Source organism: Buteo buteo, chromosome 17 (assembly GCF_964188355.1).
Source record: "Buteo buteo chromosome 17, bButBut1.hap1.1, whole genome shotgun sequence".
In the NCBI taxonomy this organism is placed as follows: domain Eukaryota; kingdom Metazoa; phylum Chordata; class Aves; order Accipitriformes; family Accipitridae; genus Buteo; species Buteo buteo.
The window spans coordinates 22,252,174-22,268,005 of NC_134187.1; the positions used below are offsets into that span (position 1 = coordinate 22,252,174).

Genomic DNA, 15,832 nt, shown 5'->3' on the forward strand with positions numbered 1-15,832 from the left:
ATTTGTAACTAGATTTCTGAAGAAAGCCAGAGTACTGAAGATGCTAGTGGAGGTAATTCAGTAGGGCAGCATTTCTGTCCATCTCTTGAAGTAAGTTGGTATCTTAGTAGGCTCAGACCATCCTGTTACTATCAACGTTCTCTTCCAAGACAGGACAAGTAAGATCAGCGCCAGGAGTACTTTAGGGGCCAAAGATAGACATAGAAAGTGGGGCATAGCGTACAGGCACTATGTAATTTTTTCTCCAATCTGTGTTTTAATGAAAAAAAGTCACTTTTTTTTTTTTTGCTCTACATATAACTCCAAATACAAACACTCCCCAAGTAAAAAACAAGAATAGCTACCTATAACTGAAATTATTTAACTTCAGTTCCAAGAAAAAACAAAATTACAACAGAATGGTTTATAGAAAGCATCTTTGAAGTGGCAGTTTCACAGAATACCTTGTATTCACTTTGGTCCATTTTTTGCTTATGTCAGCACTTACTGTTTCAAAACCAAATTTATCAACTTCCTTTTCAACTACAGTAAATGCTAAGGAGTTGATATGCTCTTTGTTCTGTAAGCTTAATTTTTGTTTTAGGGTAGCTCCACATGCACATATCCCAAGACACCCAAAACACACAGTATCCCAGCTCCTACGCTTTACCAAAGACCTCCTTCACTTTGCTAACAGCCATCAGAAAGAGGTGAGAAAGCCAGCATGAGAAGTGTTAGGTATTTCTAGTCATGTGGGGGCCCACATGTATCAGCTTCATTTTGAGAGACCCGCTTCAAATCCCATGCATCTTTTTCTGTTATGGTTGTTTTTTATAATTTTTTTAATATTTATATTTATTTATTTGCCAACTAGTGTTTCCATTTATAGGCAATACTTTGTATTATAAAAGGGACAAGGATGGAGATAGGAGCACTTCTAGAACTAGTATGAAAACCATCGCACTATAGTTCAATAATAACTGTATGTTGAAATAGAGCAACTTGTAGATAGACAGCTTTACTTGTTGGGGCAGAACACAAAGTCAGGAACTCCTGTTATCATTCAAAATGAGAATATTACTTCCTGTGGATCTTAACAGGTTATTTAACTTCCGGACTTCAATTAGCTGTCTTTAACACAGGAGGATATTATTGTAGATGGGATACCAAATATGACAAAGTTAAGATTTGCGTAGTACTCTAAAATGGAATTCAATTACTTTGTGCCCCCCCCCCCCTTTTTTTTTTTTGCTTTCTTTCCTTTTAAGAGAATCATGGGCAATGTTTTAAAAGGAAATGCCCCCCACACACCATTTCAGAAGTTTCCTTGTTTCTCCTCAACACTGGCAGCTCTCAAACTTTCGGATGAGGTTGCAAAGCCTTAGACTTAACATGATGGCATCTCTGCTTGGACACAGGGTAAGACCTAGAGAATACCTCATCTATTTGTCCAAATTTTTACCAAAAAGCAAAAAAAAAAAAAACAAGAACTAGAAAAGCCTAAAGAAGTAGTATCGTAAGAGGAGAAATTATCTCAGACATCCACAGTTGGCAGAGCTACCAGTTTCAACAACCAACAATACTGTCTCCAGAACAAACAAGACGCTGTTAGTATCTTCCAAAGAAATAACACCTCTCATTTTAATTCTTCCAGCTCTCCAAATAGCTTAAGAAGGATAATAAAAATATGAAAGTGCATAAAGAGACTTCATGCTCTACTAGAGAGAAAAGATGGATGTGTGAAGGCATACAGCCTCTAGCAACCTAGAGCACAGGGAAGCAAGAGCACGAAGCAACTTTCACAGTGCAAGCTTTTAGGGGAAAACCAAGAGATGCAATGAACACCTCATGGGGCTAGGGAGTCAGCATAATAAAATGTGAATACCACTGTTGATAAAAAATGTAATTCACAATAAATAGGAGACAAAAAGGGGTATTTCTTTGCTGCTTTAAAAGTGTGACAACTAGGGCTGTGTTTCGGTGTTAATTCGGTGTTATTACTCACAGACGTACAAGGTGCTACCTCATAAGGAATGAGACAGTAGTTTGCAGTAACTACGCCCAGGCAGCGGAGGCTGACGGTAAGAAGACAACACAAAGTTAAAAGATACAAAGAACAAAGACTAAAAGATATGAAACCCTCAAGAAAGCTACTGGTGAGAATCCAATACCTAAAATACATTTTTGGGGGTGGAAGACCTATCAAGTATCCATAGTATCCTTTTAAGATACACCGCCTATGAAAAGGAGACTTGGACAACTGTGGTGTGCTTGTGCTATCCATCCATACACACCATGTGCTTACAGTAACTCTTGATTGAAACTGGCCAGTAGGTTTGAATTCAGCAGTCTCAAAGAGACTAGATCTCCAAACGTTTTGTGGAAAATCCATCGCTAGGGAAAGCAGAGAGCAGCAGCCTAATGCCCCATGGCAGGAGCATGTGTGGGGGTTCAGAGCCAGCCATGGCCCACATTGCAGGGAGGAACCTGCGCACTGCACGGTAGGGATGGCATGCGTATTAAAAAAAAAAAAAAAAAAAAAAAAAAGACAGAGGGCAAGAGGAGAGGGAGGGAGACCAGTGCCTCCACTGGAAAGAGCCGAGGAAAAAACACAAGAAGTCACACACAACCCATCTTCGCTTGTTACCCACAGAATAATTTGCATTTTTCAGTGATACACATTAATACACCCTCTTCTGATACATATTCTCTACTTCTCTTACCATTCACACATCAGGGAGCCTACGATTTGGTTTTTCGAATTTTCTTTAGGGGACAATCTACCGTACAGCTACATTTAAAGAGTAAAGATGAGCTTCCTTTATAATGCTGCATAACACGTGCTGACACTGAACACTTCTGAATTATTTCAGTATTTTAATCTGGTCAGTTTATAGTTACAACAACTCATTTTTTACTTCATTTTAAAAGAAAAACACGGACCACATTATAGTATTTAGTAACTAATAGGTGACTAAATGCTAATGCTAGTGGAAATGCTGATCAGCAACTTGAATAGCCTTCCAGTTCTGGCAGGGGAAGGTTGGTATGCAGAGTGTGTTTTCATAAGGAAACAAGTGCCCTTTTGTTGGACATACTGCAAACCATAAGGTACTCAAGGGATTAATTCAACTAGCACACAAACCTTTTTGTACAGAGATCAAAATTGTAATCTACTTCCCTCAGCTTCCTTTGTGGTAAAGTAATTAATTAGTCTCTTCAGATCATTCACTTTCATAATTCAGGCCAAGATGAGGAACACTGGACATCAAAGAGTTAAGTCAAATAATAGCATCACCTCACCCTGCATGCCCTTCTTTTGCTCTAGTACATAAAATGGTTTATTATCGATTTTCCCTACCCAGCTGTGGAACCCTCCGATTGTACACACACTAGCTGTCAAAGCCAAGCACACTTAAGAGTAAACAAGCTATTATTAAAAGAGTAGGTCCTTTTGGTGCAAATTCTTGCCCTTCTGCTGACCTATTACATCCCCTCTACCTATCATCACGTCTCACCAAGGACTGAGTGCGATTTAAAGTCTAGGTTATCATGCCTGTAAGCGCAAATTAGATTATGAACCACAAATACATAATTTAAGTAGAAAAAAAACCCCAAGCAAACACCACCTCAAGAGATACACTCCAGGGTAGAATTTAACACAATTCCCAGTATTCCACAAACCCCACTAAATAATTTAGTGATAGGAGAGGGGAAGATTAAACAAAAAAAAAAAAAAAAAAAAAAAATTAAAAAGCACTCAGGAAATCACAAACCTGAAAGTTAACCTCTGAAGTTGGAAAGATTCCCAAAACACTGATTACAAACCAAACAGTTGAACAACTATATATACACAGCCTGACCAGAAACAGCACAGATTCAGAAGAGGAGATCAAACTGCCAGATCACCATCTTAAAATACAGCTAACAAAAGAAACAGTTTGCTTGGGTTTGAGTAGGGTCTCGCTATAGCGTCAAATGAAAGAAACAAGACTAAAGCAGATTATTAATGCAAAAGCCACTCTGCTTATCTAATTCTAGAACTGAATCAAAAACAATGCAAAATGCACTCAAACATGAGTAAGAAGAAAGCTCCCACCAGAAGATCAGTGGCATTGGGCCTTATTTTCTTTGCTGCACCTATAATACACACTTGGAAAAAATTCAATGTGTGGATATATGCTTTCCGAGTCAGGAAACTGAGGCAACAGCGATCAAATGTAAGTGGGCACTGCAACAACTATACTATTTTCAACATATTCTTTTAGCACAGCTGAAGAATAAAGCTGAACTGTACCTGAACACTCATACAAAACTGAACAGGGCCTTTACGGAAAAACAAGGTTTGCAATTTTAACAAGTAAAGGATGCATTACTCAGTCATACATAGCTTTCTTCCGGGACATGAGGCTACGTGTTCAGCAGATATAACTCCTGTGCTGAACCATGAATTGCCTCTGTTCCTTTCTTGCGGAGGTAGCCTAGATGGAGATCATTTCATTAGTCTTGTCCATATTTCATCTACTGCTAGATCTCAATCTTCCATTTGTAGGTCCCTAAAGCGAGTAAACCAAACTAGCCATCTGGGCAGGTGGTGTAAATTGAAAATTTCCTATTACTATCACTGATGAAAAATATTAACCTAGGCATTTCTAAAGTCTGTTCATGCTCAAGAGTAATTCAGTACTTTAAACTCATTTTTCTCTTCTATGAAAAAAAATACTTTTCCACTCCAGATTGCTCACTACACTTAGAAAAACAGCTACATTATCACAATAAACCATTTTAAATGCCACTGTGACTAAACAGTGACAGTGACTCCTATCCTGCAACTTTCCTCTGCCAGTCTTTGGCAAAACTGAAAATACGTTGTCCATAAAGAAAAGGAAAATGTAAAAATCTAAGTCTGTTAAAAAATTAACTTTCATCTTGGGATATATTTAGTAGACAACAGTAATCTTGAAACATGCTTCTAAAATATAATTCATCAGACCATTTCTAGAAGAACTTATTTCACTCTGCTGACTTTACAAAGTCCAGGTGTCTATTTCAGATACAGCAGACAACTCATCCAACGTATTTAAAAACACTTCCATCTTCTAGGCCCTAGTCTTTCGTAACTACCTATTATTCACCAGACCAACTGGAAGATTAAAAACAGTTTTCCTATGTTTTCACCTTTCAAATTATTATTAATATTGAATAAATTAAAACTAAGATGATGCTCTTTCCTTCAGCATCCATAGCTGTCAAGAACTTGTTTAGCATTTTCACAAACTCTGTTTCATTCAACCACTTCAGTTATTACTTCACATTCCATTACATTTTAAAATAGAATATCTAAATTATTTCCATATTTTTACTGTCAATTGATATAAATGGCCAAACGTACTGGAGAAGATAAATTTCAGAATGTAAGTATTTACATAAGAATACTTCTGTAGTTCTGCATTTTATTGGCATTACAAAGAGAAACATCAGAACACCAGACTCCTATGCTCTGTGTTTTTACATCAATACACAAGGTTATTCTATTCATCGTTCACATTATTGTGCATCTCCGTAGTAAGTGGTTATAATACATCTTACTCAGACTTTGCTTCTCTGAAATATTTTTGGAAGAATGTTATTAAAGATTAAACACCTTAGAAATATTTTTAAAAGCTCAGATCATTATGAATTTAGTTTTGCCCAATTTACAATATTTCAAATATGCTTCAAGAAATGGAAACAGCTGTATTAAGATCAAAATACCATCACTAAGACGAAACAAAGAAGGTCAAATAATCAATCTACCTTCAATTGCTGCGACAATTCAAATATTCCAGTGACATTTTCAATTTTGATGAAATTTGACTAAAAATCTGTCAATTACTTAACAATTTATCCATACTAGAAGTTCATATTTGCTTTTTTTTTGACCCAGAAAACAAACCAACAGACACTAATTCAAAAGACAGTAGCTGACATACAATTTTTATTCAGTCATGGCATTTGCAATTAAATTACCTATCTTTAAAAAAGCTCTTGCAGGAGTAATGGCAATATTTTCATAGTATAGTTTCTGCAAAACAGGTTGAATGCATTATTTTTGGTTATAGTGTTCACCAGCATATGCACTGCTCCCTTTTGACCGGCGGCTTTTATCAGCATTTGTGGTGTTCACACAGACCCATCCTGGAGCTCCTCACAAAGGACCAGCAGTGAAACTTGTTGGAAATATATCTCTGATGATGGCAGAACTGAAAGATAGTCTACCCAGTAAAGCGTTCAGTAACTTCTAATAAGTCTACTTATGTTACGGATGTCCTCATGCAATCTGGCAAATAGTTTCTATAAAAGCAAGGAAAAAAATTATAAGCCTATTTTACCAGTAAAGAATTAAATGGATTAAAATGATTATTTCTTTCTCAAAAGCCAATATATTTTTGTTTGTATATTAATGGTAGCAAGTCCAGCACTGCTAGGAGAGTATGGCTCCAGAAACCTTGAAGATACAACAACCCCCTGAAGATACAACAAACAGTTTAGGGAAAGTAGATCTCAAGCAATGATGTGGAGGAGAAGATAGTGGTTTTGTGGATCAGTGAAAGGGACTAATTCTGTATTAGGCTGTAGGGGAGGAAAAGAGACAAGGCTGCTGGCAAACCGAGGTGATCAGAGCCAGTAAAGCATAACAGGCTCGAGGAAAGATACAACAAGTGATAAAAATGACAAATGGGGGAGAGGAAAGGGATGTACTAAGAAAAACCTTGAAAGCAAGGACAGAGATTTAAATGTAAATGTCCTGAAACAAAGGGAGGCCAGCTGAAGAAACGGAAACCGAAGGATGAGGAGGACTTAAACTTTATGCCATAAGCAACAACATTAATATCAGCAATGGGATTTGCAGGGACTAGGGGATGGGGAAATGCATTGTAGGTATTAGAAGCTGCAGAGGAAGTAATCACCGTCAGGATGGGAAGTGAGGGTCTGCACAAGAATGTCAGCTGTCTAGACAGAAAGAAAAATAATAATAATTTAAAAAAAAACAAAAACAAAAAGCAGACCTGGACTTTATAGAGGAAACAGCGGTAAAGTATTGGACACATTCTCTTTTGCACAATAGATAAAAACCACTGACAACCTTCAGCTTACAGGCTTGACTGAAAGAAAAAGATAGATACTGATGTTGTCCATAGCAGGAGAGCAACCAGACAATACACGCTTTGTAGGACTTCCAAGAGTCAGAATAAACCAACAGAGAGGGTAAAGAGGTGAGAAGCAGATCTGATCTGGGTCAACTGTGTCAAGATGACAGTATAAATCAGGAAGTGAAGCACCTCAGAAATGAAAGGGATTGAAAGAAGAAAGCCTAAAGCCCCACAGACACCGTCAGCTCTGTAGAGCTCCAGGAAGACTGGGAAAGAAGCAGGACCCACTCGAGAAGCTGCTGAAAGATAAATATGACAAGAAGGAGGAAAAGCAAGAAAGGCAGGCCAAGGAAGAGCTCAGGAAAGTCTTCGCTGTCAGTCCCACGATCTAATGTTCAAGAATGATGACAGAATACAGGTGATGGATTTTAGCCAGGAAAATGTCACTGAAATGTCACAAGAACAACTCTGATGAAAGGAAAAAACAGGCTAGCAGAGGAGAAGGTATGAAGGAATTATAAGAGTATTGCAGGCAAAGCCTGAGACACACTGAAATGGTTAGCAAGTGAAGGAAAGGCATTAGCTGGATTAACATTGACTGCTTTATTTTTTAATTAAAAAATACCCTTATTCAACGTATTACTACAACATAAGAAATGCTGCTCAGCTCCCACCCATTCCTGCAGGGCCTGTCTGAGTTCAGCTCATTCCAAGATGAAAGCCAGTATTAAAATTGTACCAGAGACCTAAACATCTTCATTAAAATAGATAACTAAAATTCTGTATAGCCAACTTTAAAACATCCAGTGAGCAAGTCTAAACAAAATTCAGCATAAAACATGTTTTTGCACATATTCTCTTTGAACATAAAAAAAAAATACAATCAGGGAGAACAGATCAAGGCTAAGGATCTGAAATATTTTTACATGAAAGATAGAGTTGCAAAAGATAATATAGGTCAGCCTGACACCCATCCACTACCCTAATACATAAATGTATTTTAAAGTTGAGCGCCATTTTCGTCAGAGTTACATGTGATATTGACACAGCATTGACATCTCTGAGGACTGATTAGATGATAGCAGGATTGAGTCAAGGAGAAGTTAGCCTGCCTGCAAAAACATTGCCTTCCAGAAGTCAAAACCCAACATTTTTCCCTTTCCAAAAATGTAACTACAGTTTGAAGCATAATGACTATATTACAAACTGAATGCAAGTTTGGCATGCATCACTGTACATTTCTAGCATATTTTGGGAGAGCACTTTAATTTCATTTTATACATGTGTACTATTTATGTGTGTTAAGTTGCCTTCATGTATTAATTGTAACTTTAGCCAATAAAGCACCTGTGTTGCATCAATTAAAAATATTTATGCTTCAAAGCATAAATTAAAACAAACTTCTAAGATACAGTCTAAAACTGTCTGGTCTAAAAAAAATATACAATAATCCACACATTTATTTACACAAGTACTGTTTCAAAATTTACTTGTCTTTCTTATCTCAGGAAACACCTTACTATTTTAAATAAGTCCTAACAATTCAAAGGACTTGAATGTATGCAGAAACTTTTGCTAAAAAGTGGCCAGAGGCTGACAATTCCCTCCCATTGCAATTTTCATGTTCTAAAATTTGTTTTTGTTCTCCCCTGGAACAAAATCAAACCATTCTGTATTCCACAAAACCAGAACTGCCAAAACTTCTCTTTTTAGATCAAACTAAACTTTTCTATTTAAGAACTTCTACAAATCCGAATGTCTGCTTGAGTAAGCCCAGATGAGGCTTCTATATCTAGGATGATTAAAACTTCTGTAGAGTAACAAAGGGGGGGGGTTTGTTGTTGGTGGTGTTTTTTAAACTTATAGTAGCCTAATTCTTTGTTGCTATCTGCTACTGCAATGTCCTAATTATTAGGTTGCACAGTGAGAACTCCTTCACTCTTTCTCAGCTTTGAAGAAACAGCATATAGCACTAACATTTCATTACACTGGAACACTTTCAGCCTAGTCTGTTTTAATTGTGACTACCAACTTCTTTTCTTTGAAGCAAAAAGTTTCAGCATTATTTATAGCATGAATGGTAGAAGCTTAAGGATTTTCTTCCTGCTTGCCCATTAAAAATGAAGACAAGGACAAAAGATAGTTGTTGGGGAAAACAACATACCATAATTCAAAGTCAAATTGTGATGACTACGGTTCATCTTCTCTTTTGCCAAATGACATATCAGAAAAGAACCTAGAGGAAATGAAATCTAACAGTAAACTTCTGCATGAAATCTAACTCTGGGCTTTCTTAATTTACTAAAAAGCACTCAAACAAATTATCTGGATTTTGGCCCTCAAGACAGAAAATTAGGGAAGTCCTGGATTCTCTTCTTCTTGATGAAGTAGTCCTTCACTCACAGCTTAAGCAGGCTGTACCGTGACAAAATAAACAGAGCAGAGGCTGAGGAAGACCGAGACTTTCTCTTGCACAGCTAAGGTACCAAGAGAACTGCCCCCATAACTCCTCCAAGCTCTGGTGGTGCTACTGTCTTCCAAAGTCAGGGGATTGGGTGATGCAGGTCAGGACGCAGCAGTAGCAAAGTGCAGATCGTTACCAAATCCCCCTACACATTACTAGATTTCACTCCCTTGCAATCATATTACTGGGAGCAAAACCAGGTTCTGATGAAACATCAAAAACACCAAAGACTAAAAGCAAGGCCCTTGAACCAAATCAGCTGCAACAAGCTGAACAAGCACATTCAGTTACCTCATGCTTTCTCCTTGACACCTCTCTAAACCATGTTTTAGACATACTGTACCTGTGGCTGACCTAGAAGCTGCCTTCGATAGATCATGTGAATTACAATGTTATTCAGGTGGTCAGAGTTTTCCATATAGTCTATCTTCCCTTAAAGTGTACATAAACTCTAAAATAACTACATTTAAATGGTTTTTGGGAGGTGGGGATGGTTGGGTTTTTTTTTCCCAGTTGTCAAATCTTCTTGATTCTAACAGGCAAAACAACTAATAGCTTATGGTCTTCACTCCAGTTTCAAGCTACACTATAGCCTTGATAACTTTTCCAAATCCTTTATCTTCAAGAATATTTCATTTAGCGCCTTAGAATATTTTTTTTCCCGTGCCACCTCCAATACCAAAAAAGAAACTTTTATTCCAGTGCCATTGGTAACAGACACTGTGGGAGTTGGAAAGGAATTTTCTTAAAATTGTTGAAAATGGCAAACCATTTGCACCAGAAATGACCGTCATCACCATTATAACTTAAGACTGCCACTAATGGAACAGAAGCCCAGGACAGTAAAGACAATCAGACAAGACAAAAAAAACCAACAAATAAATGAAAAAACCCCAACCTCTGTTGCTAAAGTAGAGGATTGGGAGAACTGTCAGGGCAGAAGTCTGAAGAATCTTCTGACTGGGAGGCTATGGTCAGGAGCCTCAGAGGGGGTTTGGAGCATTTGTGGTAGAAAAGAGAAGCAGTGACTAGTCAGTGGGATTTACTGGAAGCTTTTGGTGACCTTTGGTGTTCAAGGAGAGTTTCAGGAGGTAAGCAAGTCTAGGAAGGCTGTGGATAGCACAAGCCAGCAGTTTAGGAAAAACAGTGGAAGTTTCCAGGCACCTGAGGATAGGAACTGTAGGAAGGTTAGATCTTGTATAAGAAGTTGTGGGAGATACTTCAGGTTGCCTTCAACCCCACAATCGCCCTTCCACCCCCTGAAGGGGGTCTCCAAAATGTGTATCTGTTCTTCCTCTCCCACAGGAGAAGATCCTATTCACCCACATGAATCTTCACAGCTGCTGCCAAACAAGTAGCAAGGGCTAGGGCTCTTCTGTTCACCATGCAGGGGAAAGGACAAGGCAAGGCTGAACTGGGGAGCAGACTGGTGATTTTAGCTACTGGAAGACGGAGGGAATAACTGCTGCGATTGGGAGCAGCTGCTCTTCGGCAGTAGCCACGCATGTTGACAAACCGTAGCAGTCGTCAACCGTTAACTCAAGTAGAAAGCAGATTATCCAGATACACTCCACCTCTTCCAGCAAGGTAGGCGAGACAGTCATAGGGTGGGAAGTTGGGTGGGTTTTTGTACCTTCTTTTAAATACAAACCTCATCAGTTTGCAGCCCTGGGCAACTGCTTGCTTTAGATATGCAGGTCTCCTCAACCTCTCATACAACATCTAAAGATACTCTGTGGCAACAGATCAGTTCAGCAACAAAGCAGTATCAGCCAGCTTAACAGGCTTCAGAACTGGACTGCTGCCTAATTGTTATCAAGTTTTTGAAAACAAGTCAACAAACATTCTTTTAGTTGTCTTGCCTGATACTCAACCGATACCCTTCCTTTCAGGTTGCATTTGTTAAGTGACCAGTACTCTGAGAAGGTCACTGCTGGTATTTAACTTACCATTTAACAATGAAAGCTTTCAAGTAAGATTGCGGCTATTTAAAGACAGCCAGCCAACTACTATTACCGAAACTATAGAAAAAGCAGTCCTGCCAAAACGTCAGCGCTCTACGCAGACCCGCACACATCTGCAAATGAAGATGATGTTCTTACGAATCACGGCTCAATGTACGCTGCTTAACAGATGAGTTGCAGTGCCCCTGCCTAGGGCTGGGAGAGAAAGTTCCCTGCGGTACGAAGCCACTGGCACGAAGGGCGGCGGGTGCCAGCAACGCCGGAGGCCGGCCGCTGGAAGAAAACAGGGGAGGACAGACCCGTCCGCACCCCAAAAAGCGGGTGACAGTCGCACGCCCCGCGCAAACAGCCCCTTCTCCGACCGCGGCGCATCCAGGGGCGGCAAAAGTGATTACTCATGCCGCCGGAGAGGAGGGCTGCGGGAGCGGGGCGCGGGGCCGAGCCTCACGACCCCTCCCCGGGCCCCGCGGGGGCTCCCCGGCCGCCGCCCGCCGCCGGGCTCCGCGCTCCTACCTGGGGGGCCGCGAAGGCGGCGGCGGCGGCCGGCGGCGGGCCGCGGGGACGCGTCTCCTCCTCCTCGGGCGAGTCGTCCAGCAGAACTTTGCTGCTCTTGTTGAGCTTCCACATGGCGGGCGCGGGGGTGGCGGCTCCCGCCTCCCTTCGTCCTGGCAGCGGCGAGAGGGCCGAGGCGGGAGCGGGCGCTGCCTCCGCGGCCCCGGCCGGGGCGAGCTCGGCTCGGCGCGGCTCGGCTCGCCTGTCACCCCGCCGGGGGCTCCCGGGCCGGGAGGGAGGAGCGCTGCCTGGCGGGGCCGGGAGCCCGCCCCCCCGCGACCCGCCTCGCCGGCCGGCCGGCCTGCTGCCGGCCCCGGCCCGCCCAGCCGCGGCCCCGGCCCCGCCGCCGCCGCCCCGCCTGGCGGCTGAGGGGAGCCGGGCGTGAGGAGGGTCCCGCCCGCGGCAGCGGCAAGGCGGGCGGGGGCGACGCCTGCCTCGCTGCGCCGCTCCTCACCTGCCGCCGCTCCCCGCCGGGGCCGCCGCCCGCAGCAGCCGCGCCGCCGCTGCCATGTTTGCGGGGGCGGGGGCACGCGGGGGGGTGCGGGGGGGGCGGGGGTGCTTTCCCGTCACCACGGCAACCGGCGCGGCGCCGGCCGCGCTCTGACAGCGCCGGGCCCGCCCGGCCGGGTCCGCGGGGCCGGGGTCGGCCCTCCCGCCGGGCGCCTGGCAGCAGCCCCGGCCTCGCCCCGCGGGGGGAGCGGAGGGGGGAAGAGCCCCCCGCGGCCTTCCGCTGGCACGGGAGGGAGCCCCCGGGGACAAGGCCGCGCCGAGCGCCCCCGCGGGTCCCTCAGAAGAGGGGGCCGGCGGGCGCTGCGGAGGGTGGGGATGGCGCTGCCCAGGCAGCGGCCACAGCAAAATGTCCGCCTGAGGGGCGCGGGGGACTCGAGGTGGAGCCGGACCTGGCGGTGGCGCGCCCACCCGTGTGCCCGCCGGGGTACCCACCGGCCGCCGGCTCAGCCGGGCCGCACCTGGGGAAGGGCAGGCTCCCCGGCCATGGCCACGGCGGGCACCGCCCGCCTTCCCCTTCCCCTTCCCGCCCTCCTCCTCCCGCCGAGCCCCGCGGGCAGGGCGGGAAAGCCTGGCGCGTCCCGGCTGGAGTCCAGTCAGTCCCAGTAACTCCCAGTTCGATGGCTGAATGAGCCAGACTCAACGCCCTACGTGCCAGCTGGTATTTCTGAAGGTTCTTGTGTTCAAACGGGCGCGCTGGCATGCTTTTCCCTAAAAATCCCCACTGAGGCACTCGCCTAGCCGTGATTTTGAACTGCGAGTTAGGGCCAGGTGTCCAAAGAACCGCAAAAGTGTTCTAAAAAAGCCGTTTGGGGTTGTTCTGCTTGCTTAGCGTCACTGTGATTTCCCTAGTGAAAGGCGGTAACCCCCCGGGATCCCTCAAGGAAAACTTGCAAGTCTTGCTTTGACTGCCTGATCTCTTCAGGGCCTAAGCAGCAGCAATGAGGCAGCAGCAGTGCTTCGCCGGGGGTGTTTTTGGCTGCAATGCGCTCCTACCTGCTCAGCTGGAAAAGGGCTCACCCCGGGGCTGGAACGCCAGCTCCCGCCGGCCGGTTGCTCCGTGTGCTGCCCGTGCCTCAGGTGAGTTGCTTTAACTCCCCATCAGTGGCATATGAACACCCACAGAGTCAAGGATTACAAATCAATGAAAAAACACTACTTTTTCTGTCATAAAACATCCTTATCCATAACAGCCAGCTTCGGAGGCATCACAGTTTTAACTATAATCTCACTTTCGTACCGGTTAAGGATTTCTGTAATGGTTTAGGAATGCCCTGTAGCTAACTGTAATTTATTACCTAACTGCACAAAAGACACATTCACTTCACTTGAACCTGAAATCACGGAATTTACACCAGTGCAGTTTTAGCCTTCTGTCTTTAGAATGAACTTCACAAAATGACATTGATGTGCATAACACAAGCGCACAAGTGTTTGAAGGACTGGAAAAGACTTTAGTTTTATGATAAGTTTCCACACAAAATCTTCTTTATCTCATTTTCAATCCCTTCTCTTGCAAGACTAAAAACTACTAAAAAGTGAAGCACAGAATTCCCTTTCACCTCTTGCGTTAATATTAACCAAATCTCAAGAGGGAAGGAGGCAAAACACATTCTCAGTTATTAAAGACAGATCAGGTTTAGCAGGGGTTTCCTCTAGAAGGCCAGGTCAATTTATAACCAGTTCTTTAACCTCTCACTCCTTCTTTAAATTTATAAACAGAAATATTCAGTAGGCAGAGCTGAATGTTTCTAATTTACATTGATGCATGTTCGGGTAACTTTATGTAGTAAACAAGCATTTCATTTGATTTGACTTCTGTATTTAGACCCTTGAAAAGATCAAATAAGTTATTAGTCACCACATGACCCTACTATTTTAATCCAGTGACTTCCTTATGCTATTTTTCTTACGACTATCTGAAACACCAGCTCTACCATTAGGCTTAAATCCTACAAATACTCATGATTCTGCTCAGTTTTGGTCTCATGAAGAAATCCACACAGCATTCCCAATACACACAAATAAAATCAACTACATGCCTTTGGTCTTTTTTAATTTTATTAAGTTTTTACATTTTTTTCCTTAGGTTTTCTCTTAAGATTTTGGACTTTGGTGTGAAATCCTGGCTTTACTTTGGTCACTGAAAATCAGTCCAGCTGACTTCAGAGAGGTCAGAATTTCAGTCCAGATTTTCTATTTGTTGTCAAGACCCCAAGGCATGGTTGAGCACTATCTCTTGTTCTTCTAAAAATAATGTTATTTTCTGCTGATATGTTCTACAGACTTTGTGCTTACAAATTCATTATTTCCCTTTAAAATTAATTATACGCATCTAATCAAAAGTTTTTTCCAGAATAAGAGGCTGACATCCACAGGCTGGAACTGCCTAGGACGAAAAAGAATGCAAAACACTTAAATACAAAGTTTCTTCCTCTAAGCAACTACATTGTCATGTTTCCCTAAGTTGTATGCAGGGGAAGGCTGTGAAATCCAGTTTGAGAAATGTCTTGCATGGTATTTAAAATGTTATGAACATCTTTATAAATATCATTATGAGGAAAAAATGATGATTTTGCTTCTGAATGCTGATCCCATCTCCCTTAAGGGACACGCACAAACAGAGCGGGGCGGGGGGGAGGGAAGAGAGAAGTAACAGAAAATGCAGTCTTTGTCTCTGACTCCCATGGAAGGCTGAGCTGTTTTGAAAGCAAAGCCAGACAACATGGTTTTAGCGGCCACTTCATGACCTGGCAAAACACTGTGCTACTGAAAAACTTGTTTCTCCTTTGCTTTTTTACTCCAGGCTCTCACCCAGGGGTGAAAAGGGTGGAGTTCTTTTGGCGGACTAAAGCAGGCTCTCAGGAGACAGAAAGCAAAAATGGGAAAGGTAGGAAAGAGCAGTAAAGAGATAATCCCATGTGTCATGCCAAGTAACTGCATGACACTTAGTGGCTTTAGCATACTTCAGTGACTCCAGGCTGCAGGCCCTTTGGATATTGCCATGCTCTCAGGTACACGCACAATGGTTTCAGGTACCATATCTATCCCAATATCTCTCAGGGTTTGCCTTTCAAATCCCTGTTACTATTCATGGCATCTCTCACTCATTTGTGCCACAATCAGTATCTTACACAAGGGGTCTATCACCCTTCACCTTGCCATGGTTGCCTGTTCTGAAAAGCTTGTAAGCCATGCAGAAGTGAACACAGTTGCAGTGCTGCTGCTCTAAG

General features: G+C 42.8%; 1 protein-coding gene across 2 annotated transcripts in view; it reads right to left on the bottom strand.

Moving 5' to 3' along the window:
- TDRP (testis development related protein) overlaps positions 1–12,602 on the bottom strand; it is a 28,586-nt gene extending 15,984 nt beyond the window's left edge. For both annotated transcript variants that reach the window (XM_075049240.1, XM_075049239.1), the window contains exon 1: positions 12,054–12,602. In XM_075049240.1, the coding sequence (XP_074905341.1) occupies positions 12,054–12,167 (114 nt within the window). In that variant the 5' untranslated portion in view covers positions 12,168–12,602. The remainder of the gene's footprint in view (positions 1–12,053) is intronic.
- Between the last annotated feature and the right edge of the window lie 3,230 nt (positions 12,603–15,832).